At 51.5% G+C, this 27,713-nt stretch overlaps 2 protein-coding genes across 4 annotated transcripts in view; one reads left to right on the forward strand and one right to left on the reverse strand.

The window, feature by feature from the left end:
- Nucleotides 1-59: 59 nt before the first annotated feature.
- LOC132688276 (uncharacterized) lies at nucleotides 60-24,724 on the reverse strand. Its single transcript, XM_081791176.1, has 5 exons — nucleotides 24,130-24,724; nucleotides 21,313-21,473; nucleotides 20,759-20,917; nucleotides 6,010-6,150; nucleotides 60-248 (listed from the first exon to the last, which is right to left on the reverse strand). The coding sequence occupies exons 1-5, from the start codon at nucleotides 24,722-24,724 to the stop codon at nucleotides 210-212; spliced, it is 1,095 nt and encodes a 364-aa protein (XP_081647302.1). The 3' UTR covers nucleotides 60-209.
- LRRC75A (leucine rich repeat containing 75A) overlaps nucleotides 24,603-27,713 on the forward strand; it is a 46,085-nt gene continuing 42,974 nt past the window's right edge. For 2 of the 3 annotated variants that reach the window (XM_078437714.2, XM_078437715.2), the window contains exon 1: nucleotides 24,714-24,974. In XM_078437714.2, the coding sequence (XP_078293840.1) occupies nucleotides 24,723-24,974 (252 nt within the window). In that variant the 5' untranslated portion in view covers nucleotides 24,714-24,722. Of the gene's footprint in view, nucleotides 24,975-27,713 lie in introns of all 3 variants that reach the window. The other variant, XM_078437713.2, reaches the window with a different exon arrangement.

The following is a 27,713-nucleotide window of genomic DNA, read 5'->3' on the forward strand; positions in this document are numbered from 1 at the left end:
GCTCAAAATCTAGGAAGTTTATAAAGAATTCCTAGATCACCATTCAGAACTTTTTTGGGGGGTGTCCATTAAAGTTCTATAATCACTCTTTCATTCTAGTGTCTGAAACTCCTAGGTTATACCATATAAATTGTTCACGAAATCATCTTTTTGGGTGCAATCAAAATGTTAAATAAGAGATTAATTTACAACTAATTGATCATAGCCAGTTACAGATTTCTTTGTTCCTTCTCCACTGCTTCACTTGACTAACCTTGGGGGAAAAAAAAGAGAAAAAAGAAGAGATTAATGGAAAATTCTGGAATTGCTTAACATTTCAATATTTTAAATACAGTCAGTACTTCTTTTTTTTAATGTTTATTTATTTTTGAGAGAGAGAGACAGAGCACAAGCAGGGGAAGGGCAGAGAGAGAGAGAGAGAGAGGGAGAGAGAGAGAGAGAAACACAGAAACCGAAGCAGGCTCCAGGCTCTGAGCTGTCAACACAGAGCCAAAACGGGCCTCGAACTCCAAGATCATAACCTGAGCTAGAGTTGGACGCTTAACAGACCAAGCCACCCAGGCGCCCCAGTCAGCTCTTCCATACTTGTTTTGAAAGCACAGATTCGTTCCACCACAATTGCTACATAGGGCAACATTTGAGTTTGAGTTTGTGTGATTTCAGGGCGCCTGGATGGCCAGTTAAGCATCCAGCTTTGGCTCAGGTCATGATCTCACAGCTTCTGAGTTCAGCCCCATGTCAGACTCTGTGCTGACAGCTCAGAGCCTGGAGCCTGCTTCGGATTCTGTGTCTCCCTCTCTCTCTCTCTGCCCTTCTGTCACTCATATTCTGTCTCTCTCTCTCTCTCTCAAAAAGAAATAAACATTAAAAATGAACAGTAATGAACAGGGATCCGAAGACGGAATCATGTGCAGAGATTGGTAAAATCCAGATAATGTGAGCATGTTGACTTTTCCCAGAAGGGAGATGCAATTAATCGCCTTGTCTATTTTATTTCTCTTTGTCTCTCTTTCAATTCACTGCTCCTCTCTGTCTGCCCAAGTGTCAAGTTTACCCTATCTACAGACTAATTTCTAAAACTTGAGTGACTTTTTCTTTCCACGATTGGAAGATTTCAGTTTGTTTCTTTTTACCATCGCCTGTTCCTACTTTGTTTCTGATGGCTTTTTATTTTTTTAAGACTTTTTAATTTTTTTATTATTTTTTTTTAATGTTTATTCAATTTTTTGAGAGACAAAGAGAGACAAACAGAGTGCGAGCAGGGGAGGGGCAGAGAGAGAGGGGAAAACACAGAACCCAAAGCAGTCTCCAGGCTCTGAGCCATCAGCACAGAACCCTACGCGGGGCTTGAACCCACAAACCGTGAGATCATGTCCTGAGACGAAGTCGGACGCTGAACCGACTGAGCCACCAGGTGCCCCAACTTTTTAAAAAGATTTTATTATTCAGGGGCGCCTGGGTGGCTCAGTCGGTTGAGTGTCTGACTTCAGCTTAGGTCATGATCTCACGGTTCGTGAGTTCAAGCCCTGCATGGGGCTCTCTGCCTTCTGCTCAGAGCCTGCTTTAGATCCTCTGTCCCCCCACCCCCACTCTGCCCCTCCCCTGCTCACCCTCTCTTTCTTTCTCTCTCTCTCTCAAAAATAAATGAACATTTAAAAAAATAAAATTTGGGGGCGCCTGGGTGGCTCGGTCGGTTAAGTGTCTGACTTCAGCTCAGGTCATGATCTCGCGGTCCGTGAGTTCGAGCCCCGCGTCGGGCTCTGGGCTGACGGCTCAGAGCCTGGAGCCTGTTTCGGGTTCTGTGTCTCCCTCTTTCTCTGACCCTCCCCTGTTCATGCTCTGTCTCTCTCTGTCTCAAAAATAAATAAACATTAAAAAAAAAATTAAAAAAAAAATAAATAAATAAAATAAAATTTTATGATTCAGTGATCTCTACATCCAACGTGGGGCTTGAACCCACAACCCTGAGATCAAGAGTCGCACGCTCCATCGACTGAGCCAGCCAGGCACTCCTCTGATATCTTTTTAAATAATTTCTTGCTCTAGTTTAAAACAGAAGTCATTCCTTTTTGTATCTCCCTGAACATGCCACATACATTTATTTTGAAGTCATTATCAGTCTGTTCCAGAGGGTGAACTGGGAGTGGATTCAGATTCCAATTTTTTATTCTCTTGGAAAGTTCTCTCTCTCTCTCTCTCTCTCTTATTCTGGGCTCACATCCCCACCCATCTAGTCTTTATGCAGTTGCTTCCACCTGCCCCCTGGCCAAGCCATAGTCTTACAACGACGTTTCAGGACTCCCCTGTCCCCTCACGGTCTTCACGTTATGCAAAATCAGGTAATATGCCAACTGGTGACTGTGTTCTGAGGCCATCTCTGACTTCCTACCTCCCCAGTCTTGTGGCTTATAAATGCCACCTCCCCAGGTGGCGGTCGGCCAGGGTTGTTTCTTTTTTTCCCCACTTCCTTCCATGACCTAGTCTGCCCCTCACTTCCAGCAGTGAGCCTGGCGTGAAGGCTCAACATTTTTAGTTCTCTCCAGTCATTCCCACTGACTTCCGACCACCCCCCCCCAAAAAAAAAAACAGCAAACCCAGGGCTGCGGTGTGCTCTCTGCTTTACATTTCCGCCCTTGCGATATTTCACCTCTTCCCCGCTTGATCTTTTCTATCCTCCAGCATCGTCTTACCTTTGAGTGTATCCAGGCATTTGGGGTTTTCTGTTTCAATAGTTTATGTGTCGCTGCTGTATGTTTGAAGCAGAGAAGGTCCATCAAAGCATGAGCTCCTGATCTTATCCCTTCCCTCTCTTCTCTGCCCTGGGTTTTCGTGTCTAGCGGCTACAATGCAGGGGAAGTTTGGGGTCTATTGACGGGATGGCGCGTCTAGGCGTGCTTTGACAACCCATCGCTTACCACCTAGTTTAATGAACTGCCAGATCTTTGACGAGATACATAGGGAAGGCTTCTCACGGTTTGATTATCTCTGAGATTCTGCAAGATGTTAGATTATGCGCCAACTCTCTATCTGACGCCCGGAACCACCAAGAGACCTTGGGTAACGAAACTGGAGTGATCTCAACCGGATTTAAATGATCTCCCATATTCGGTCATTACTTCAGAGGAGTGCATAGCAACCACGTTCTTCTTGAGTGGTTTTGTAATCACGAAACTTGATTATGAGTTTATGAGGTCATCACGTCCTGGGATATAGAACCCGGAGAAACATGTTACAGCGTTGCTGCAGAAGATCCGAGCCTGTGATGGACGGGGTTGAAGCTAGCCACAGACAGCTGACCTTGGTGACCACCTACAAGTAGGATGCCGCTTATTCAGGAAGTTCTTTTCCCCCCAACCTAAGGCGGGGCCCTTCACCCACCAGAGCGAGGGAGCCTGCCGCCCTTCCGGAGAAAAGCCAATATGGCACAGGACTCCAAAGCATGGATTTGGGGACCTGGTTGGCTTTATGAAACTGGCCAATTGCCTTCATTTTCTTATCTCTTGAGAAAGGAATATCATTGTTCTCCCTCCTAGGATTATCATGAGCATTCAGTGAAATCGTGTATGTAAAATGCTGTCCTGGAACAGTATGTCGTATGTCTGTTTCTTTAAAAAACTAATCAACGCAGGGGCGCCTGGGTGGCTCTGTCAGTTAAGCATCCGACTCTTGATTTCAGCGCAGATCACGATCTCCCACTTCTTGAGACTGAGCCCCACATGGGGCTCCACGGCGTGGAGCCTGCTTAAGATTCTCTCTCTCCCTCTCCCTCTGCCCCTCCCCTGCTCACTCGCATGCCCTCTCTCTCAAAAAATAAAAATAAAAATAAACACAGAATTATAATAGCACACGCAGAATTACCATATGACCCAGCAATTCCACATCTGGGTATATGCCCAATAAAATCAAAAGCAGAGACTCGAACAGCTATGTGTATACTTATGTTTACAGCAGCATTGCTCATAATGGCCAAAAAGTGGAGGCAACCCGGGCGTCCCTTGATGTACGAATGGATAAACAAAATGCGCTGTATCCACACAATACAATATTATTCAGCCTTGAAAAGGAAGGAAACTTCTGACACACAACACCACACGGATGAACCTTGAGGACGTTACGCTCGGTGGAAATGAGCCAGTCACAAAGAGACAAATAGTGTATGATTCCACTTGTGGGAGGTGCCTAGAATATGGGTCTGTCAGATTCGTAGAGACAAACAGAAGAAAGGTGGCTGCCAGAAGCTGAGAGGGGAGAGGCATGGGGAGTGACTAAGATGAGGGGCCCTTGGGTGGCTCAGTTGGTTAAGCGTCCGACTTCGGCTCAGGTCATGATCTCACGGTTCATGGGTTCGAGCCCTGCGTCGGGGTCTGTGCTGATAGTGTGAGGCCTGCTTGGGATTCTTTGTCTCCCTCTCTCTCTGCACCTCTCTTTCCAAAATAAGGAAATATTTTTTTAAACTTTTTTTTTTAATGTTTTATTTATTTTTGACAGAGAGAGAGAGACAGAGCATGAGCAGGGGAGGGGGCAGAGAGAGAGGGAGACACAGAATCGGAAGCAGGCTCCAGGCTCCCAGCTGTCAGCACAGAGCCCGACGCGAGGCTCGAACTCGCAAACCGCGAGATCGTGACCTGAGCCGCAGTCGGACGCTCAACCGACTGAGCCACCCAGGCGCCCTGTAAATATTTTTTTAAAAAGAAAAAAAACAGGGGCGCCTGGGTGGCGCAGTCGGTTAAGCGTCCGACTTCAGCCAGGTCACGATCTCGCGGTCCGTGAGTTCGAGCCCCACGTCAGGCTCTGGGCTGATGGCTCGGAGCCTGGAGCCTGTTTCCGATTCTGTGTCTCCCTCTCTCTCTGCCCCTCCCCGTTCATGCTCTGTCTCTCTCTGTCCCAAAAATAAAATAAAAAAAAAAAAACGTTGAAAAAAAAAATAAAAATTAAAAAAAAAGAAAAAGAAAAAGAAAAAAATAAATAAAATGATGAAGACGAAAATAAATTAAGTAAATAAAATGGTTAAGATGGTGAATTTTATGTTATGTGTATTTCGCCACAATTGAAAAAAGGAAAGAGCCACATGACAGAAATTTCCGTTCATTGCTCTGCTCAATAAACTTCTATTACACAAACATTCTCCAGATCCTCTGTTAGGCACTGTGCCTCCCAAGAGGAGTTAGACACTGGCCCTGACCTCAGAGGAGAGGCGAGGCAGACATCTAAACAATGTGTGAAATAAAGTGCAGACAGGGGTCTGGGTCATAAAGTCCTATCAATGACATGAGGGACCCAGGGGAGCGAGTGGCCATTTCTTCTTGAGAAGCCACAGTGAAAGTCAGGAGAGCTTTCTAGAAAGCAGAACATGTGACCTGAATCCTGAAACCTGCAGAAGTAGTCATCAAGTTTTGAGGGGTTTGAAAGGGAGAAGTGTGAGCCACGCCAGGGGCCCGACATGTCCTGGTGCCCTCATGGCCATGCACTTGGCATTGCTGGTTCTAGGTGACAGAGGCATCCTGGGCTGGCAGCAGATACGGCTCTAAAAGGAGCCACAGGGGGCTTCTGGGCCTGGTGAGGTGTTTGGACACTCACTTGCGGGCAATGGACAGTGACTGGGAGGTGCTGAGCAGGGGACTGACTCAATCATATTGGAACGAGAGCAATCACTTGGTAACGCAAGACTAGCGATCCTATTTGTTCGTTGTTTCCAGGCTAAACAGCAACTGATAAGTAGCCAGAAGTCTAGTGTTTTCAGGCCTGCTCAGAAAGGATGATACACGTGGGCCTGTGAATCTTCAAATGCTTATTCAGACCCACGTTGCTCATAATCGGAAGGAGGACTTAGGTCATGATCTCACGGTTGATGGGATCGAGCCCCGCGTTGGGGTCTGTGCTGACAGCACAGAGTCTGCTTGGGATTCTCTCTCTGCCCCTCCCCAAAATTAACCATCTTTGCTTAATGTTCAAGAGCCTTGCATATTGCCAGTGAATCAGGAAATGAATACTTTGTAATGACAGCCACACACAAACCGGAGTTCCCTGTCTGGGACTGCAGCCCAAACGCTGAAGCTCTTCCCAAAGATCCCCATGGAATGTGAAGGAATACCCATCCGCTGTAACCAGAAAAGCCATTTCCTCTGAAGTCAGAACAGCGCTGTTGGGTTTCTAGAAGATAAAACCAAAAACTTTTGGCATCCTAACGCTTTGCTGGATGACAATACCTCCTGTTTTTACCAGGCTGCAAGGACTTCTCACCAGTTTTTCCCAGACAACCCATTTCCAGAAAACAAATATCCTTCTTAGGCGCCAGCCCACCGTCTCGTTTGCCATGTCCACACAGAACAGGGACTTTCCAGATGCTGACACACGTTGTCTCACGTTAGGCAAGATATCCAAAAACAAAAACAAAAACTTATTTTTCACAGAAATTTCAGAGAATCGGCACCAAATAATCCAGAAAGTGTGTTCTTTGCAAGCAAGCTGGTATGGCTTTGAGATTCATATTGAGTGAAGTGAAAAGACTTAATAAAGCACGTCTCTGCGTGCTGCTCTGGCTGTGACAAGCACTTGGGGATCTAGCATGATTCTCGTCCTGGGCCTGGAGAGCCTGAGGGCTGAAGTTTGTATCACTCTGTTCTCTCTGGAACTTCAAGTCAGCCCCTCAGCTAAGCTGTCAATTTTGTGAGCAAAAACGAGCAGCGACTCCATGAGTTTTCCAAGGGACAAAGTGTGGGCAGGTTGTTTCGTTGCAGTTTTGTCCCAGGTTGACAGAAGATTCTGACCCATGCTCTCGTCTAGAACAATGATTCTCAACTGGGGGGGGGGGGTGATTTTGTGCCCCAGGGATATTTGGCAATATCTGGAGACATTTTTTATGTCATGACCGGGGCTGGGGGAAGACAAAGGAAGAAGTGTTACTGGCATCGGATGGGTAGAGGCCAGGGATGCTGCTAAACGCCCTGCAATGTGCAGGGCGGCCTCCCTCCCACCGCCAAAGAATTATCCAGTCTCCAATGTCAATGGCGTCAAGATCAAGAAATCTGGGTCTAGAATTAGAATCCAAACACCAGAGTGCCTAACATTTAGTGCTCTCAGAAAGTCAAACTTTCCTGCCCACCAAGATCATTCTCTCGTTTTGTAGTCATGGGGGTTATAGCAAAGTGCAAGGTTAGACTACACTTCCCAGCCTGCTTTGCAGTTCAGGATGAGCGTGTGACTAGTTCTCACCAATAGCATGTGACTTGAAGAGATTGCAAGATAAGGCTTTGAAGAATTATCTTTCCCCTTCTGCTGGTAAGATATAGATGATAACTAGGCTATGTTAGAACCACATATGGGATCCTGGGTCCCTGAGTCACCCTATGGGAAAGAACCACCCATCAACTAAAGAGCACTTGCTGCCGTCTGTTAGGTGAATGAAAAACAAACTCTTCTTGTGTTTGAGCCAATACATATTTTGGGGTCGTTTGTCACGGTCGCTTAGCTCATCCTAGCTGATAAAGAGCCATCCCCCACAATCCCATTTTGGCCCTACATGCCGAGACCCCTGAATGGGGCAAACATGGTGGGGATCTCTGCCCCTAGGGTTAGCTTGGGGTTCCCCCTCCTCTAACTGGTAGGGCTGCGTGTGTCAAAGCCCACTGTTGAGGGGTCCTTGCTTTGCTGTGTGCAGCATTGACTCTTGGCTGTAACCCGTGATATGATCCCAGCTCTATGTGACTTTGGTTACATCTGGCAGAACCTCAACAAGAAGCAGCTTTGGCAAAAAAAAAAAGGGGGGGGTGGGCAGGGGGAGACACTCAGGCAACCAAACCACAGGAAGCATCATGGCGGACCTGGCTACCAAGAGAGCAGGACTCTCTGTCTCCACCTCTTATCTCCACTGCTCTGGGTGTGTTGGCTTCATTCTCTCCTTCTGCAGTTAAACTTCTTCACACAAAGGGGAAGGGGCACCATCATCCTCGAACTCATATCTTCACAACTGCCAGTCCAGAGAAGAAAGATCCTCCCTGCCTCCAGTTTGAAAAACCCTGGGAGGGACTTGGGTGGAGCGTTCCTGCTGTGGCTGGAGGCAAATGTTATCAGCAGGAGGTGAGGAATGGTGTCGCTCCTACACAAACCTTAGCCAGGTGCACCTTCTATTAACTTGAAATCTTCCCAAGGGCCCATCTTGCCTCTGATCCCTGAGCTAAGGAATCAGGGGGTAGCCTCAGGGTGTGAGCGGTTCACAGAATTCTTTTCCCACCACCGCTCCCCCAACTCCTACCTTTGGCAGCGAAGGTCGTCCCAAAAAGTGACAGGGGAAAATTCTCTGCGCGAGATATGATAAATCATAAAACACGATGGCTCCTGAAATCTGCTGTGTGCCAAAGCTGGGAATTTTTCAGCAAGATAAACCATGTATCTCAATCAATTTGTCTCCAGTTTCTACTGGTTCACCCTAGTCTGTTTCATTCATGGCGTATATCACACTTGTTTCTTGTCCATCTGCCCTACTAGAATGTAAGCTCCCTCAGGGCTGGGATCTTGTCTGTCTCGGTCCCTGCCTTGTCCCTCACGTTCGTCACGGTGCCCGGCATGACCCCTGCTTGTGATGTGTGCAAGGGAGTGAGCCTTTTGCCAAAGTTTGGAGTGTGCCATGTTTCGCTGAGGGTCCATCCGCCCTTTCCTCTGTGTGTCGTGACTTAAATGTCTGTGGGATCTTCTTTGAATCTACTCTCGCTTGCGTGAACCCTTGCAGAAGTCTCTCTCTCAGACCAATGGCAGCTTTCTCCTTATTCTGGTGGCATTTCCCACTACTTTTCATCATTTCAGCGATAACTTGGGAGAAGGGGGTTCCTGGTACAAACAGAGGAGTCAAGGTTAGAGAGATACAAACCGATAAGACAGTGGCCACTCTTTGGAGATGGTGTTCATAGTCTCACCTCCCAAGTTGCTTCCATTCATTCCATATTTATTTAGGGGCGGGACCTCAAGTCACTCTCTGGAACCCGAAGTTCTAAGTCCTCGTGCTGACCTGTTCCCATCTGGTACTTTCTCCATCTGTGGCTTCCACAGCACAATCGTCCTAACCCTGGGGGTTGGGTTTCTATCTCTTATTGCCAACTGTTAACTAGGGGGCGGAATATTCATTACTTAAGACAGGGATGCAGGATTTCATGCTTTCTTCCTTATTTGGTCGGGGGTTTCCTGTGAGGGCGCCCGCCATCTTGGGCCCGTTTGGTTTGATCCGGCTTCTTGGAGAGTAGTGCTCTGACCGGCCTCTGTCCTTCCGGAAAACTGGCCGGTATTTCCTCCTTTTGGCCTCCAAGTGCCCTGTCAGAACCTAACTGCCTCCTCCAACGGCTTCGCTCTCTTCCCCCTTTGACATCACCTCCAGAAGCTCTTCCAAGCTTCCCCTTCCTCCTCCGGCACATGAAGTGACACAATGCCCCCCTGACCTGTCCTTGTCCATCTTCTCATCCCAGGTCACCTCATCCACTCACCGTTATGGCTAAATGTGGCCCTTCTCAACGGCACGTGTCCAGTTAGACCGGGGTCCGGCGCCTCCACAAAATGCGCCCCAAACTCAACAGGTGTGGGACGGGAGTCATTTTCTCCCCACACTCTTGCTTGTTCCTCCAGCTTCTTCTCTTTCCCTTCACGTTTCCCTGCACCTCCATCCAGCTTGTAGCCACGTCCTGTCAACTCTGCATCCTCAGCATCTTTCTACGACCCTACGTAGACCCTGCGCAAGATATGATAAATCATAAAACACGATGGCTCCTGAAATCTGCTGTGTGCCAAAGCTGGGAATTTTTCAGCAAGATAAACCATGTATCTCAATCAATCTCCCTCCTGGCTGCCCTCCCTTCGGCTCCCGCCTGAATTTCCATCTCCTTACCTCCAGTTCCACACTCCCATTAGCCACCCCCACACCTCCTCTAGAATAATCTTCCCACAACACAGGAGTGTCGTTTCGCTCTCTGACTTCAACTTTTCAACACTTCAGTACCTTGACTGCAGGATGAAGCACCAAATCCTTGTCCCCTAAGGCCTTTCATGGCCAGGCCCCTGCCCACCTCTCCAACCTCCTTTCCAGCCCTTGCACCCATATTCCAGCTCTACGGGACTATTACAGGTGCCCAATGTGCCTCATTGCAGAATGCCTCCCCTGAGTCAACCTGGAAAATGCCACCCATCTTTTTTGTTTTTAATGCTTTTTAAACAGTTTATTTTTGAGAGAGAGAGAGAGAGAGAGGCAGAGTGCGAGTAGGGGAGGGGCAGAGAGAGAGGGAGACACAGAATCCGAAGCAGGCTCCAGGCTCTGAGCTGGCAGCACAGAGCCCGACACGGGGCTCGAACTCATGAACTGCGAGATCATGACCTGAGCTGCCCGGGGCCCCAGTGCCACCCATCTTTCAAGTTTTATTTTGGGGGGCACCTGGGTTACTCAGACAGTTAAGCGTCCAACTTTGGCTCAGGTCACGATCTCATGGTGCATGGGTTCAAGCCCCGTATCAGGCTCTGTGCTGACAGCGGGGAGCCTGGATTCTGCTTCAGATTCTGTGCAGGTGTGTGTGTGTGTCTCTCTCTGCCCCTCCCCTGCTCACATTCTGTGTCTCTCAAAAATAAATAAACATTAAAAAACTTTTTAATAAAGTTTTCTTTTTCTTTAAGTTTATTTATTTTGAGAGAGCGAGCGAGCAAGGGAGGGACAGAGAGAGAGAGAGAGAGAGGGAGAGAGAGAATCCCAAGCAGGCTCCCCACTGCCAGCACAGAGCCCGATGCGGGGCTCAAACCCACAAACCGCAAGATCACCATCTGAGCTGAAGTCAAGAATCAGACGCTTAACCGACTGAGCCACCCAGGTGCCCCTGACGTTATTTTTCATTTAAAGAACCTCTACCTCCAACGTGGGGCTTGAACTCATGACGCTGAGATCAAGAGTCGCATGCTCTATCATCTGAGCCAGCCAGGTGCCCCTCACCCATCTTTAATAACCAGTTCCTCGGAACACCTCTCCGGCACCCTCTTCCTTCTTTACGACTCACTGCACCCCACCCTGTGTTCATCCCCATCAGAGGCCCTGTAACACTTCATTTCACGTATTGGATTACAAGTCTGTCTGCCCTGCCGGACGATAAATTTCATGACACATAGTAGGCTTTCAATAGATGCGCCGTGAATATTATACACACATGGACTCCGCGAAAGGGAGACCGAATACAAATAAAAATACACACACCCAGTGTCTATCACAGACACGGATTCTAGAGACCGACTTTCCGGGAGGCGATGAACCCGTGGAATTTTTCTTCAAAGCGGGCCCCCAAGGAGACATCACTTCTCCCTTCCCCTCAATGGCCAAACACCAGCAAAACAACGTCAACTGCCTCCTGGGCCTCCCGGATGACTCACTGGAGAGCTTTCTTGGGGAGGCGTGGGAAGAGATGATGGTTGACAAAAATAACCACAAACATTTGAAGCATCACCGACCGAGCCTCTGTCTGTGGGGTGAACAACAGGGGCGAATGGCAAGGTTTCTCCCAGGCAGGGCAGCAACCCTCCTTTCAGCACAAGTGGTTCTCAAACACTCACGTGGGCAGAGACCCAGACGAACGTAGGGTAAGTGAAATTCAACAGCCCCTGTTCCTATGCAGTCAGCCGCTCGTGTTCGATGTGCCCGTTCCTGGTAAATGACGAAGGAAGCACCCGTGTGAGCAGTGATGACTGACCCTCATCAAGCTGATAATTCCCTCCGTGTCTTTTTAAATTGTTACGAAGGGCTTTCCCCACCCCGTACATCATCTCGTTCGAAGAGCACATCAACCAGGACAGAGGGGCGATTTTACAGACGAAGAAAAAGACTCAGGGAGAATCAGTGATTTACCTGCACAGAGCATGATGCAAAGTGGTCCAAAGACCGGCAGCATCGGTGTCACCTGGGAACCTGTTGGACACGTGACTTCTGAACCCCGCCCAGATCTACTAAATCCAAAAGTCTGCCACGGGGCCCAGTGATGTGTTGTAACAAGCCCTCCAGGTGACACAAGTTCATGTCCAACTTTGAGAACCGCTGACCGAGGGTGTGCAGGTAGCAAGTTATAGACCCTGGGGGAGAACCCAAGGATGTCCTTAGGTAATAGTTGTCATCGGACTACTTGAATGTTAGTAAATAAGAGCTTCCTGCTTTTACTTGCTTCATGAAGCCCTGCAAAGACCAGCTCCAGCTACAACTCAGCCTCTCTCCACTCCACCCTCCCTCCCACCGGCCTCCTCCATTCCTTAGACACGCCAAACTCTTTTCTGGCCCCAGGACCTTTGCACATACTGTTTCCGCTGCTTGGCACACCATACCTCCCGGCTGGATTCTTCTCACTTTAAGTGCCGCCACAATGCCTAGCACAAGGTAAACTCTCAGTAAACGCGTATTGAATAAATAAACCACAAACCAGAGGCAACTCAGAAGAAGGAAAAGGCAATTTCCTCCATTCCTGCCTCCACTAAGAATGGCCAATCTAGGCTGTCCTTTGGGGAGGGGAGCATGGAAAGCAGTTAAGAGTTTGAATATCAGGGGTACCTAATGACAGCTCCCGCGTAGGACCTGGTTTCTAAGGATAAGCACATCAGTGGATTAAGCTGCAGTGACCACAGATGGGAGGGAAGGGAAGCTGGCTTTAGTTAGGAAAAGAAGAGTGATGGGACCCAGGAAAGGGTGTGGCTTCCCTGAGACTCTCTTCTTAATTGTGTTAGAAAACATAGAACATGAAAGCTACCCTCAACATTGTTTTTCACCCTCAACAAATTATTTTTTGTCTTTCGGCTCAGGTCGAGGTCTCAGTTCGTGGGTTTGAGCCCGGCGTTGGGCTCTGTGTTGACAGCTCGGAGCCTGGAGCTTGCTTCGGATTGTGTCTCCCTCACTCTCTGCCCCTCCCCCACTCACGCTCTGTCTGTCTCTCCCTCTCAAAAATGAATAAACTTAAAAAAATTTTTAAATAAATAAATAAATTTTTATTTATTTTAGAGAGAGCGTGAGCAAGCAGGGGAAAGGGGCAGACGGAGACAGAGAGGGAGAGAATCTCAAGCTGGCTTCAGGCTCAGTGCAGAGCCCAATGCAGGGCTCGATCCTACGATTCTGAGATCATGACCTGGGCTGAAATCAAGAGTCAGGCACCCAACTGATCGAGCCACCCAGGTGTCCCTACCCTCAACAAATTTTTTTAATGTTTAGTTATACTTGAGAGAGAGTGACCCACAAGTGGAGGAGGGGCAGAGAGAGGAAGACAGAATCGGAAGCAGGCTCCAGGCTCTGAGCTGTCAGCACAGAGCCCGACATAGGGCTCGAACCCATGAACCTTGAGATCATGACCTGAACCAAAGTCAGATGCTTAACCGACTGAGCCACCCAGGGGCCCCAACCCTCAACAAGTTATTAAGTGTACAGGATGGTATCATTAAAATGTTTTATTTATATTTAAGAGAGAGAGAGAGCGTGCAAGCAGGGGAGGGGCAGAGAGAGAGAGAGACAGAATCTGAAGCAGGCTCCAGGCTCCGAGCTGTCAACAAATATCTCTTTGACATCTCGCTTTCAATTCTTTGAATAAATATCCAGAAGGGGGGTTGCTGGGTCATATAGTGGCTCTAGTTGTAGGTGTTTTGTGTTTTTTTAATGTTCATTTATTTTTGAGAGAGAGACAGAGTGTGAGTGGGGAGGGACAGAGAGAGAAAAAGAGAATCCGAAGCAGGCTCCAGGCCCCGAGCTGTCAGCACAGAGCCCAACGCAGGGCTCGAACTCAAAAACCGCTAGATCATGACCTGAGTCGAAGTCGGACACTTAACCGACTGAGCCACCCAAATACCCCTTTTAGTTTTTCAAGGAGCCTCCATACTATTTTCCACAGTGGCGACACCATTTCACATTCCCACCCGCAGCACACAAGGCTTCCAATGTCTCCACATCCTTGCCAAATCTTGTTATTTTCTGCTTTTGCTTTCGTTTTTGATAGCAGTCATCCTAATGGACATGAAGGGGTATCTCCTTGTGGTTTTGATTTGCATTTTCTTTTTTTTTTTTTTTTAATTTTTTTTAACGTTTATTTATTTTTGAGACAGAGAGAGACAGAGCATGAACGGGGGAGGGTCAGAGAGAGAGAGAGGGAGACACAGAATCCGAAGCAGGCTCCAGGCTCTGAGCTGTCAGCACAGAGCCCGACGCGGGGCTTGAACTCACGGACCGCAAGATCATGACCTGAGCCGAAGCCGGACGCCCAACCGACTGAGCCACCCGGGCGCCCCTTGATTTGCATTTTCCTAATGATTAGGGATGCTGAACACCTTTTCATCGGCCGTTCGCATATCTTCTTTGGAGAAATGTCTGTGCAAGGCCTTTGCCCATGTTTTAATTGGGTTTTTGCTTTTTGTGGCCATCCATGGAACCTTCTATCTGGCTCTCGATTCTGCCATTTATGAAGTACTACATGCCAGGTAGCGTGTAAAGCCAGTCACGCGCGCAACCTCATTTTATCCTTACGACAACCTTGAAAGGCAGGTACAGTAAGAATCTGCATTTCACAGACGAGGTTCCAAAGCCCAGAGAGGTGCAGAGATCATACCTGTGTCTCTCGGCACCTCAGAACTCGGGACTGTCTCCCCGCTGGTGGTGGAGACAGTGTCTTGCTTTCCGATGTGTCTCCTCAAACGCCCACAGGCACCCAGCAGAGAGGGTGGGGAGCTGTTGAAACCCGGTGCTGGCCCCTCGGTGGGGGGACTGGCCTCTACTGCCCGTCAGCATTCAAGGGGCCGAGTCATGTTCTTTTACGTGGCTCTTCTTATACCAACCATGAGAAAGGAAAGAGCGCAGTGTGAGAACACAGGCAGAACAGTGGTCCCCCAGAGACGTCCACGTCCTGGTCCCCCAGAACTACTGAATGTTACCTTACGTGGCAAAAGGGTTGCTGCAGATGGGATGAAGTTAAGGATCTTGGGATGGGGAGATTATCCTGGAATACCTGGCTGGGCCCAATGTAAACACAAGGGTCCTTATAAGAGGGAAGTAGGGGGGTCAGAGAGAGAGAGAGAGGAGATGTGACAACGGAAACAGAGGTCCGGGTGATGTGATGGCTGGAAAGGAGGCGTGAGCCAAGGAATATGGGCAGTTTCTAGAAGCTGGGAAAGGAAAGGAGACAGATGTCCCTCCTGAGCCTCCACGGGGAACGCAGTTCTGCCAACACCTTCGTTTCACCCAGTGAGACCCCCCTCTGGACTTCTGACCTCCAGAACTGTAACTCAGGAAAAATGATGTTCTTTTAAGAACGTGGTGATTTGTTATAGCAACAATAGGAAGCGAATGGACCAAATAGAAAATAGCGAATAGGAACAATAGGAAGCGAATGGACCAATAGAAAATGGACCAAAAAAACCCCAATAGAATATGGGCAACCCAATAGAAAATGGACAAAATGGGCACTTAACACACAAAGGAAATGCACGGGTGGGTAACCAAATGAAGAGATAGTCAACATCAGTGATTGTTGTGGTTCGCCTGGGCTGCCGCAACAAAATGCCATAGACTGGGTGGCTTAGAATAGAAATCCCCCTTCTAAAAGGGGGCAACAGGAACAAAAAGGGAGGGGGTGATAGATCCCAAGCAAGTCCCAAACCTAGTCTATGCTATTTTGTTTGGCAGCCTAAGCTAAGACATCAGTAACTGAGGAGATGTAAATGAAGGCCCCTGAGATTACATTTTAATTGGAAAAAATGAATACATCTATCAACAACCAGCATGGGAGAGAAAATACGAATCCGGGGAGGGATCTCTCATATGGTGCTGGGGTGGGGCAGCACTTTGACGGGAAGCAATCCAGCATGAATCCTAAATGTTTTGTTTGTTTTTGAGAGAGAGTGCATGAGCAGGGGAGGAGTGGGGGGGGGGGGGGGGGGGACAGAGGATCTGAAGCATGATGTGGGGCTCGAACTCATGAACCATGAGATCGTGACCTGAGCTGAAGTCAGATGCTCAACCAACTGAGCCACCCAGGTGCCCCACAATCCAGCATTAATTCTAAAGCTTAACATTTCCACTCACAGAGCTCTACCAGGTGTAGGACAAGAATGTACAAGACCATTCATAAAAGCACTCTCCACAGTGGCAAAAGGCTGGAAACACTTGAGTGGCCGTCGGTGAGGGAGTGGAGAAATAAACCGAGGTATGCTCATAAATGGACTATTACACATCATCAAAATGAATTAACTACAGTGACGGACAGCAACAAGGATGATACTTACGAACGCAATATTAAATTAAAACAGTAGCTCTGAAAAAAAATTGCACAGGGCAGCATACCCTTTGATAACGTTAGCGACAGAGGAAATAAAAAATAGATAGCCTTTAGGAACACATATGAATCCAATTCAACTCCCCAGAGGGTGTGGGACTAGAACAAAATGGATGAAACAAGATTGGGCATGATTTGAAAAGCTGGAATCTGGACAATAGGGGCATATGGGTTCACTTTATTAGTCTCCCTAGTTTTGTGTGGGTTTGACGTTGCCCATTATACAAAGAAATTTTAAAATAATATAAAGAGGGGCACCTGGGTAGCTCAGTCGGTTAAGCCTCCGACTTGGGCTCAGGTCATGATCTCTCAGTTCGTGGGTTCAAGCCCCGCGTCGGGCTCTGTGCTGACAGCTCAGAGCCTGGAGCCTGCTTTGGATTCTGTGTCTCCCTCTTTCTCTGCCCCTCCCCTGCTCACACTCTGTCTCATTTTCTCTCTCTCTCAAATAAATAAATAAATAAATAAATAAATAAATAAATAAAACATAAAATTAAATTAAATTAAATTAAATTAAATTAAAGAGGGAATCAGGAGTTAGGGCAAAGGTCTGGAAGAGAACCGTACGATGAAATGGCTGCCTTGGCTTTGTTCTGTGTTGGGTGTTGAGTTCAGGAGCACTGATTACATAACTAAACAGCTAGATTAAAGCAAATCATGCATGGAGCAGTGGAGAAAGAATGAGAGAAGTAGAGGGGAAAAAGCAGGAAGTCAGCCTTGTGAACAGTTCTCAGCCGCCCTAGGTGGATGCGTCCCTCGGGCGTCCTGTTTGCATGGAGGTACTTGGAACTCATGGAGACCTGGCCCCTGGCCCCACCGCTGGCTCTCCTCCTCGCCAGATGCCATTTCTCTGGCCATCTGACAGTACCCTTTCTGGAAAAGGCCTGGGCAAGGTATCCCACAGCTCTGAGGGTCCGGAGAAGGGCTAGATCCACAGACTGGGATCTCACACAGGTGGTCGGCTTGACCCGGCAGGCTTTCGGACTAAAACGTAGGGGTTCACGTCCATCCCCGGCACATGCCGCCAGCCATCGGGGACCCTGGTGCATTTACCTGGTGGCCAAAAGAAGGCCCCAGGTGTCAGGAGAGCTGCTGAGAGAGTAAGCTAACTGGTCACCCTGGAAAGCAGGAGGGTTGTTCTTCGAAAGAAAATGAACTGAGAGACAGAGACCCCTTTTGTGCGTGTGTGTGTGTGTGTGTGTGTGTGTGTGTGTTGTGAGTGTTCCCTCCGGGCCAGTTCTTTCAGTAACGCCTAAATTCCTCAGAGTCAAGAAATGCTTTTTCTGTCCCCTTTTGCAACCTTAATGAGCTCTCTGGAGACAACAATTTACCTCCTTCCTGCTCAGGCCCCAGCTCTTCCGGCTCTTCTCAAAGTTCGGTCCCCAGACACACCTGACTGGCAGCATCAGTATCCCGGGGAAACACGTTTAAAAAGCCGCTGCCCCTGATTTCCTGAATCAGAAATTCTGCGGGTGGCGCCAGGGGGATCTGTGTTTTAACAGGCCCTCTAGGGCACTCTGATGGGAGGGAAGGGGAGGGAAGGGAAGGGAAAGGAAGGGGAGGGGAGGTGATGGAGGGAAGGGGAGGGAAGGGGAAGGGAGGGGAGGGAAGGGGAAGGAGGGAAGGGGAGGGGAGGGAAGGAAAGGAAGGAGGGAAGGTGAGGGAGGGGAAGGGAGGGGAAGGGAGGGGACGGAGGGGAGGGGAGAGAGGGGAGGGAATGAAAGGGGGGGAGGGAAGGGGAGGGGAGGAGAGGGAGGGGAGGAGAGGGAGGGGAGGGGAAGGGAGGGGAGGAGAGGGAGGGGAAGGAAGGGGAGGGGAGGGAAGGGGAGGGAGGGGAAGGGAGGGAGGGGAGGGGAGGGAGGAGAAGGGAGGGGAGGGGAGGATAGGGAGGGGAGGGAGGGGAGGGAAGGAGAGGGAGGGGAGGGGAAGGGAGGGGAGGGAAGGAGAGGGAGGGGAGGGGAGGGGAAGGGAGGGGAGGGAAGGGGAGGGAAGGGGAGGGAGGGGGAGGGAGGGGAAGGGAGGGAGGGGAGGGGAGGGAAGAAATCCCAAGGAGCTCCTCCAATGTCTCTTCCAACTGCAGACTTACCTGTGTCTTTCCCCTTCCTTTCCCCAAATCGTGCCAGAGTCTACCTGATTCTCGTCTGAGTCCAGCCACATTCTGGGTCACCTCCCACCCACCTCCCCAGGGGCCTCAGGCCGCCCAGCCTCCTGCCTCGTGTTCCTACCTACATCCTCTCCTCACATTCAAAAGACAAACAGCAACTACACGGCAACAACATTTTCACACAAAAATGCTTAAAATATACATTGAGCATCTATATTCTCAAAAGCAGTGGGGACTTGGTTTTGAATTCCCGATCTTCAGTTCCTACCAAGGAGGCATTGGGCAAATTCTTATTTCTCCTAAACTTCAGCTTCTCTTTAAAAAGGGGCATCATGGGGAGCCTGGGCGGCTCAGTCGGTGAAGCCTCCGACTTTGGCTCAGGTCATGATCTCAAGGTTCATAGGTTCGGGCCCCATGTCTGGCTCTATGCTGACAGCTTGGAGCCTGGAGCCTGCTTTGAATTCTGTGTCTCCCCTCTCTCTGTCCTTCCCCTGCTCACACTCTGTCTCTCTCTCTCTCAAAAAGAAATAAACATTAAAATTTTTTTTTACAAAAAGAAGGGAGGCATCATAACACTTTTTGCAGGATTATTAAAAAATGATAAATATAATCAATGTAAAACCTACTGCAGCGATAAAAGATTGCACTGTTTGATCCATACATTAGATATTTTGATTTAAAGATTTATGCAATCCGAATGATCTTCAAATTCCATTAGGCATCTTATACTTCAAGTTCTTACAACATGAGTAGAAACTGAAATGAATGTTCAAAGAGAAATCATGATGTGAATTCCTTAATTCCAGGCTTGAAGATGACAAAACACCAGTGCTTCTGATGTTATAAAAAAATTACTTGCTCAGGGGCACCTGGGTGGCTCAGTCGGCTTAGCGTCTGACTCTTAGTTTCAGCTCAGGTCATGGTCTCACGGTTTTGTGGGTTCGAGCCCTGCGTGGGGCTCTGCACTGGCCCCACTGAGCCTGCTTGGGATTCTCTCTCTCTCTCCCTCTCTCTGCCCCTCCCCACTCCTGCTGTCTCTCTCTCAAAATAAATAAATAAACTTAAAAAAAATTACTTGCTAAAAGAGAATGACGAAAGGATAAATTCCAGGATTTTCTCTTAGGAAAGTGATCTATCTCCCTTTAAAAAAACAAACAACAGGGGGGCACCTGGGTGGTTCAGTGGATTAAGTGTCTGACTTTGGCCCAAGGTCATGATCTCACAGCCTGTGAGTTCGAGCCCTGCATAGGGCTCTGGGCTGACAGCCCCCTTTCTCACAAAGGGGGTGCTCCGCATCCTAAGGTGTTGGGAGGTGGGCTACTGGTACCATTAGTTAATTTAAAAGTGAATTAGGCATTTTCTAATGAATCAGCCTGGAACCTGCTTCCTATTCTGTGTCTCCCTGTCTCTCTGCCCCTCCCCCACTCGCACTCTGTGTCTCTCAAAAATAAATAAACATTAAAAAAATTTTTTTAAATAAAAAGAAGGGGTGCCTGGGTGGCTCAGTCGGTTAAGCGTCCGACTTCGGCTCAGGTCATGATCTCGCAGTCAGTGAGTTCGAGAACCGCATCAGGCTCTGGGCTGCCGGCTCAGAGCCTGGAGCCTCTGTGTCTCCCTCTCTCTCTGCTCCTCCCCCACTCACACTCTGTCTCTCAAAGATGAATAAATGTTTTTTTTTTTAAATGCATTTAAAAAATAAATGAAAATTAAAAAATAAAAATAAATAAAAAATAAAAATCACCACCACCACAAAAATAGCAGTCCCATTCACAAGTTTCTTGAAAGCACAATCTCCTTAATTCTCTGCAAACTGATTTCCGGAGGCTCATCAGTAGCTTCCCTGTCAATAAACGCAACCTCCGTTTTAGTGCTCTTTGTGGTTCATTCAATCATTTTATCGAGCGCCTGCCATGGAGTGAGTTCCTGCCACTAGGCTAACACATTGGAGGTGGCCATGTGTGGTTTCGGGTTTTTTCTCATTCAACAAGTATCTTCTGAGCTCCTCCCGTGTGCCAGGCACTGTGCTCTGTGGGCACCGGGGGACACCCTGGCCTGGAGGGGAGCCTAGGTCATTACAGCTACGTCTGGTGCAGACAGTGAGACTCGAAGAACACGCAAGATGGACACCTCACTTCAGCCCGTGGGAGGCAAGGGAATCTCAGAGGCCATCCCCGAGGAAGCGACATCCAAGTTTAGTCTAAAGGATAAGAAGGGACGATGAAGAAGGAATCTCTGGGTGGAACAGCACAGGCCAATGAACAGTAGAAACATGGTACAAGATATGCTGTGGTGGTCACAGGGAATTAGAGTCACACAGAGGAGGGCACGGAGGTGTTCAAGGGAGGTGACGCCTTACCTGGATCTTCAAGGATGATGAGGCGTCTCTTAAGGAGGCGAAGGATGTCCTGGAAAGACCATGCTGCATGTGCAAAGGTTCAACGCATGGCATCTTGGGAGAGGTGTAAGGGAGTATGAGATGATGGCTGAAGGGTAGGGCATGAGGACAGTGTAGCACCTGGGGGACAGGAATGCCATATTAAGTAGTTTGGACTGAAAGTGATAGGAATTGCTGAAAAGAGGAGAGAGAGACAGAGAGACAGAGAGAGTTAGTTCCCTTTTATAGTGATGGCTCCAACTGCCAAATGGTAGACACATTAGGAGAGAAACACCGGAGCGGGGGAGACAAGTTAGAAAGAAGACTATTGTAAGCCGATGATTAGGGTGAAAAATGACAGCTCCTCCACAAGGCAGTGGCTGTAGGCTGTCAAATGTAAACAGCTGGTTCACTGATATAAAGGAATATTAACAACACGGGCTCTCGAGTCAGACCGCCCGAAGTGTGAATCCCAGTCCTGTCCCTCCCTATCTGTGAGCAAGTCACTTAACCTCTCGAAGATCCCATTGCCTCACCTGTGAAATCAGGACAATGACAAAGACCTCCGTTGCTGAAAGGGCGACACCGCATAATATCCACGAGGAACGCAGCCTGAGGCAGCACTCAGTGAATGTGCACAAATGATAGCCACCGTCCTTAGCAACATTAACTGCACTTGGTTGACCAGATGTAGATCCTGAGAGAGACCAGAGACCACAGTGACTCCAGGGTCTCTGGCTGGCCACAACTAACAGAAAGCAGAGAGAGGAGAAGGCAGGTGGGGAAGGAGGCCCGGGAGAGGATGCGCTCATTTGTTGAGAAGGAAGTGCCCACCGTTGGAAGAGATAACCCTCCAGTCTTTTGCACCCTGGATCTTGCTGTGTGTGCCAAGAGGGCAAGACCCTGACCACTTGTTACCTGGGCCACTTCTCAGTGTTGTCTTTGTGGCGAGCAACCTTGAAAGATGAGGTCGTGTCTCCCTCTAGGCTTGCTTCCTGCTTCCTGCTTCCTGCATGAGCGATGGATTCCCAAGCTCGATTCCCAAGTTCCCCCGTGATGCAAACCCACTGCTTGTGGAGCATCCCTCTGGGCCCGTCGTGCTGCCCCATGGGAACTCAGAGGCAAGGGAAATTGATGCAAATATGCAGCTTCTCATGCTGTGTGCGCCTGAGTAATAAAGTCCTGTGTCTCTGACCCCGGAGTCTCGTGTCTTCTGCCGGCATCGATGAATCAGTAACAGGTTAACTTATTAGCTTATCAGTTGGAAAGAGAGACCTGGAGACATCTGTGTGCGCACGGCAGGTAAAGCCATGAGTATAAATAACATTGCCTGGGAAGAGGTCTGGGGCGTAGTCTGGGTAACACCAACAAGGAAAGGATGAAAGTAAGAAAAGGAGCTCCCGGATGACCTCAAGAAAGAAATCTAGAGGGGAGTAATGCCTTACAAGCCAAGGGAGTAGAGTTTCAAACAAAACAAAATAGGAAACAGGAAGACACGCTGCTTAAAAATCAAGACTGAAAGCAACCACTGAACTCAGCAACTAGGTGACTGGCAGAGACATTTCAATGACATAGTGTGGCCAGAAGCCCCCCCCCCCCGCCCACTCCAGAAGAGGAGAGAATGGAGGTAAACATCTTAAATAAATGTCTCCAAAAAGCTTAGCTGAAAAGGAAAGAGAAAGGTGGAGCATTGGTGACTGGAGGGGATGCAGGCAAATGAAAGTTTTCCTTGTAAACAGATGGGAGAGATCTGAGCAGATTATACACGAAAGAGAACAAACAAGTCAGGAAAGAGGGAAAAGTGGAGTAAAAAAAAAAACTCAGAGTAAGGAAAGATGGAATCAGGTCTCTGCAGAAGAGGAAAAGGATGACATTCAGATCCCAAGTGAGGGACTGTCCGGGACCCTCTTCCACTGAGGTGGCATTTGCCCCAACCACACGCCCAACCTGCCGGCTCAGATTGTGGTTTGCCTGCAGGTGCGTGGAGCCCCTGGTCCCTAGGGAGGGGCCTGGTCAGCAAGTTTCCCTGCTGGTCACCATGCCTGGCAGTCCCCCAGGCCAGAGATGACAGGCACCAGAGTGTTTCCCAGCCTGGGTTATTTGGAGATGCCATCAGTTGTACTCCCCACACAAAAGGTCCAGGCAAGTTTGGAAGGTGATGGGTAAGGCCTGTGAAGCCAGCCTCCAGGAAGACTGAGTGTTCCCTGCCAGTAGAGATGGGCATTTGGGAGTGGGGCATCCGAAGGGAAAAGAAAGCCTTCTGGGGGAGACACAAGGGCTCATCCTCCGGGTCCTCGGGGTTGGTGGAGAAAACACCCATAGGAAGACCCCAGTGCGGCTCGCAGAGTAGGGAAAGGAACTGTCCTTTGCAGAACACCTGCACTCTGCTTGGAGATTCTGCGGCCCCTCCTCCTACCCTCCCAATTCTTGACACAGTGTTCTTATCCCCACATGACAGAGGAAGGAGCTGAGGGCTTGCCTGATGCTCAGCGCTCAGTGCATGCCGGGGTCCAGCTCTCTATGACTTGGGAACTGCTCTCCTGTCCCCGTGGCCCCCACTGTCCTTCGCACTAAAGCGTCAGCCAGGGCCTGGGTCAGGGGCAAGCGCACCCAACGTTAGCACTCCTGCAGCCCTGCGGACGACACGGGGGCAGCCACCACCGCCTACGAGCAGGCTCTGTGCCAGGGAAGGTGCCCCAAGTGCCTTAGCCTTCTCTCCCGCAGGGCCCTGGTTGGCTTCCCAAGCACCATCAGACCTCACGGGGGTCTGATCCCTTAGGGGCTAGACCTAGAGGGAGGGGGCCAGCAGGACTGGGTAGTTGTTGGCCCTACATGCAGGCCTGCCTCTGCTTTTTTGCACGGGGTGACCCGGAAGAACCTCGCCCAGAGGTGTGAGAGCAAGAACACGAGGAGACAACGGGTCTTTTCACCTTGATGGTCCAGAGCCTTTAAGGGACTGACGGAAGCAGCCAGAGGGGCTCTCTCCATAAAAGGGCACGCCCACGACACACAACCTTGGACACAGTTGACCCCTCGGAGCGCCAACCACCGCCACCCCCACCCGGCCCTCCCCCGGCGCCCCCTCCACAGGCCAGGTGTCGAAGGAGCCTAGGGGCTGGCTAAAAAATGCAGATCCCCCGGCCGCACCGCGGAGACTCTCATTCAGTGGGTCTGGGGCCAGGCCCGGGAGCCTGCGTTTTTAACCAGCACCTCAGATGACTTCGGCACCGACGCGTCGCAGAGCCCACTTTGAGAAACCCGACTCTGGGGCTGAGACCCCCCCCCCCGCCCCCGCCCCCGCCATGTTCCAAAGTTTCCCCATCTCGTCGGGCGCACGGACCGCCTCCCCTCACCTCCCGCGGGCCTCGCCCTCGCGCGCGGTCGTGGAAGCGTCTGGGAAACCCGGCGGGGGCCCAGAGCGAGGGTCCTTGGGGCCTGCTCGCCCCGGCCGCCAGCGCGCCACGGCCCCGGGAGGCGCCGCGCGGTGGCCGGCAGGGGGCGCGGTGCCGAGGACGGCGCCGGAGGGGTGTCCGGCGGCCCCAGCCCGGAGCCGAGGGGCGGGAGGGAGGTGGGAGGGGAGCGCAGGGGAGCGGGGGAAGGGAGGCGGGAGGCGGGAGGCGCGCGGCGGCGCGGAGCCGGGCGCGGGCGCAGGGGCGGGAGCGGGAGCCGGAGCCCGAGCCGGGGGCGGGGCCGGCCGGGGCGGGGCCGGCGGGCGGGCGGGCGGGCGGGCGGCGAGCGCCCGGGGAGCGCGCCCGGGGAGCGCGGAGGGAGGAGCGAGGGGAGCGCGGGCAGCCGCTCGCCCCCGCCCCCGCGCCGCCCGCGCGCAACAGTTCCCCCAAAGTTGCCGCGCGGGAGGCGGGCGCGCCCGGGCGGCCGAGGGGCGGGCGGCGGGCCGGGGACGCGGCGTCGAGGCCGGGCGCGGGCAGTGCCGGCGGGCGGCGGCGGCATGGGCACCCGGCAGACCAAGGGCAGCCTGGCGGAGAGAGCCAGCCCCGGCGCGGCGCCCGTCCCCCGCCGCGAGCGGCCCGACTTCTGGGCGTCGCTGCTGCTGCGCGCCGGGGACAAGGCGGGGCGCGCGGGCGCCGGCGCGGGGCTGCCCCCCTATCACCGGCGCGTCGGCATGGTCCAGGAGCTGCTGCGGATGGTGCGCCAGGGCCGGCGGGAGGAGGCGGGGACGCTGCTGCAGCACCTGCGCCAGGTGAGCGCGGGCAGGGGGCGCGGGGGGCGCGCCGGCCCCGGGAGCGCCCCGCCCCTTGCCGAGCAGGCCCGGAGCGCCGAGGGCACCGCCCAGGGCCCCCCTCTCGCGGGGATGGAGCGGGTCTGGCAGCAGGTGCCTCGGCGCTCCCGCTGAATTTGAGGCCTCGCGGGGCGGGGCGGGGCGGGGCGGGGGAAGGCTGGCCCGGTGAGGCCCGGCCGAGGGGGACCTGTTGGAATAACGTCCCCGCTTCTCTCCTCCACGGGCAGAGAGGGAGGCAGGTCCCAAGGATGGTCGGTGGGAGCGGGTGCGGGGACGGATGCCTGGTCTGCGCCAAGGCGCTTTCCTTCCTCTCTACCCGCTGGCCGTCACCAGGGGTCCTCAAGGAATGCGCAGTTGTCAGTTTTCCCCCGGGGGAGTCCAAGGGCGCAGCCCTGGGACTGGTGAGGCGCCGGCCCCCAGGTCATCTGGCCACCGGGAGGCATCCTGGATTACGGGTGAGGTGGGAGACAGCGTTGATCTCCCCTGGCTTACTTTGACAGGTGCTCAGCCAGGAGTCCCTGCTGAACAGTAGAGAGAAAGGAGAGGGGGGCTGGCTTGGTTTCCCGTGTGAGTAACCTGGTGCAGGAACTTAGGGAGGCGGCCAGTACTCTGCCTTCAGCCTGTTCCTGTCCCTGCCCCATTGGTTGGGGACTGACTTTGCAGATCTGGCCAGGCCCCTTTGCTTTGGGGCTGTCCTGGGCGGCCGCTGTCATCCACCTCTCTGGCTTGTTTTCCACCCGCTTTCTTGTGAGGGAGGGGGGCCCCCCTGTTCCATGGATTTTGTTGAGTGAGAGAGAGGCAGGAGTGTATACGTCCCCCATCACCAAGTTGGCTTGGACCAGCTTTGGGGGGTGGGGGTGGGTGACAGAGTCCAGGCCCCGAGGTATTCTCTATCGGTGGTGGAGTCCAGTGCGGATCAGGGAGCAGGAGACCTCAGGTGGCCTTTCTGAAGTTTTTCCATCACTCATGAAAGAGGGTGTAGGAGTGCCTTCCTTCTAGGAGCTTTCAAAATCGAATGAGACGCACGTCCCTTGTGGATTTTATACCCCGCCCTGCCACACACACCTTTTATATCTGGTTTACCCTGGAGTATGTTCCCAAGATGTGCACTGCACAGGGAGAAGGAAGCAGAGGCTTGGGGACTTGGGGAGACTCGGAGCTTCTGCTCTTGCCTTAACTTTTCCAAACAGCATCCAGAATGATGCCTGAGATAGCGCCGGATCTCTAGGTTTCCTCTCTGGATTGAATCATTAAGGCCTCTGTGGAAGCTCTTTCTCTTCCAAACAGAATAATGGATTTTCCAGACCTTCGTAGCCCATTCGCACACCAGACAGTAAGAAGGTTCTGCTGACCACAGGCTATTCCCCCAGCATTGGGGCAGGTGCTTCAGGGGGTCCAGAAGAGGGGAGAGGGCTGACAGGCAGGGGTCGAGACAAGCCCCTGCTTAGAAGGTAAAAGAACCAAGTAAAGCCAGCATTCTCCAGGGCCGTTCGGGTAGGGCCCGGCAGGAGTTGGCAGACATCTTGGGCTCCTCCAGTCCCCCTGAAACAGACTGTGATTCCACCTCCTGAAGCTGAACTTCTCCCTGGTTTTTGGAGAGTCACAGGGTTCTTGAGACAGGGAGCATTTCCCGAGACACGTTGGTCTTGTGTGTGGCCTGACACCCTTCTTCGTGGCAGGATTGACAGGGCTGATGGGGGCCAGGACGGGGTCAATCAGACTTGCCCCTTTTCTGTGACAGCACCGGAATAACTTGCCTCCCAGCTTACGTGGGCCAGGCTCCCTTGACCTCTGGCTTGTGGCTGAGGTCTGCAGGTCTCTCCCGAGCCAGTGATGGGCTTGCCCTAGGGGCCTGGAGCGCTGCCCCGTCGCCTGGAACGTGTACAGATCAGGGCTCCTCCAAGAATTGGCCACGGGCCCTGGGCAGTGCGAGAGGGGAGCACGCCAGGTGGCCAGATGTCAGAGAGGTGGTGTTCTAGGATCCTGAGGCTGGTTAGAGGAATTTTGAGCTGGATCTGTGCTGTGCACCTACGTGGCTCTTTCTCCCGAATTGTGTTTTCCTTCCCAGTTTGCTCCTCTCGTCTGGAGGTAGTGATGTGCAGAAAGGGAATGAGCAGTCACTGAGAGATAGGGAAACACCCAGGGCCTCACCAGGGGGCGGACCAGGTGAGCCTCTCTAGGGACACAGCGGGCCCACACAGGTAAGTGCCGTGCTCAGGGTGCTGCATCTTGCAGGTGTGTGGACCCAGACCCCCAGGGCAGGGGTAGATGAATAGGAAAGGTAGGAAGCAACAGTAGCCAGGGCAGTAACAGCGCTGGGTTACTTATTGTGCGTGGTGCATTCTCCTGTGCTTGAAAACGTGTTTGGCTGCCGGGTTTGGGAATACCCTGAGCGCTAGGGTCTGAGGGGGCTTAGCCTCCCCTCCTTGAGCATCTCGAGCCCCGGAAGAGCTCCAGACGCTCTTCCCAGACTGATGCACCAGACGTGCAATCTTGTGAGAATTCCCGAGGGTTCACAGACCCCAAGTTCAAGATTTGCTCCAGTCTGGTAACCGCCCCCCCGCCCCGCCACCACCACCACCACCATGTGACTTGCTACAGGCTCAGGAATGCTGTTTCCATTCCTCAGGACCTCGCGTGGCAGTTTGTGGTGGCCGTTGGTGTCATTTCTTCTGAATGCCCCTCGTTCGCCGCTAAGAT

This window comes from Panthera onca, chromosome E1 (genome assembly GCF_046562875.1).
Source record: "Panthera onca isolate mPanOnc1 chromosome E1, mPanOnc1 haplotype 2, whole genome shotgun sequence".
NCBI lineage: Eukaryota > Metazoa > Chordata > Mammalia > Carnivora > Felidae > Panthera > Panthera onca.

Excerpts from the sequence above, each read along its gene's own strand:
- LOC132688276 (XM_081791176.1), bottom strand. The coding sequence starts at position 24,724 with ATGCCGCCGCCGCCCGCCGGCACTGCCCGCGCCCGGCCTCGACGCCGC. Across the intron at positions 21,474-24,129 it reads GAGGGCGAGGCCCGCGGGAG|GATCTACATCTGGTCAACCA; the intron begins GTGAGGGGAGGC and ends GGTCTCTCTCAG. Across the intron at positions 249-6,009 it reads GACAGGGAACTCCGGTTTGT|TCAAGTGAAGCAGTGGAGAA; the intron begins GTGTGGCTGTCA and ends CCCCAAGGTTAG.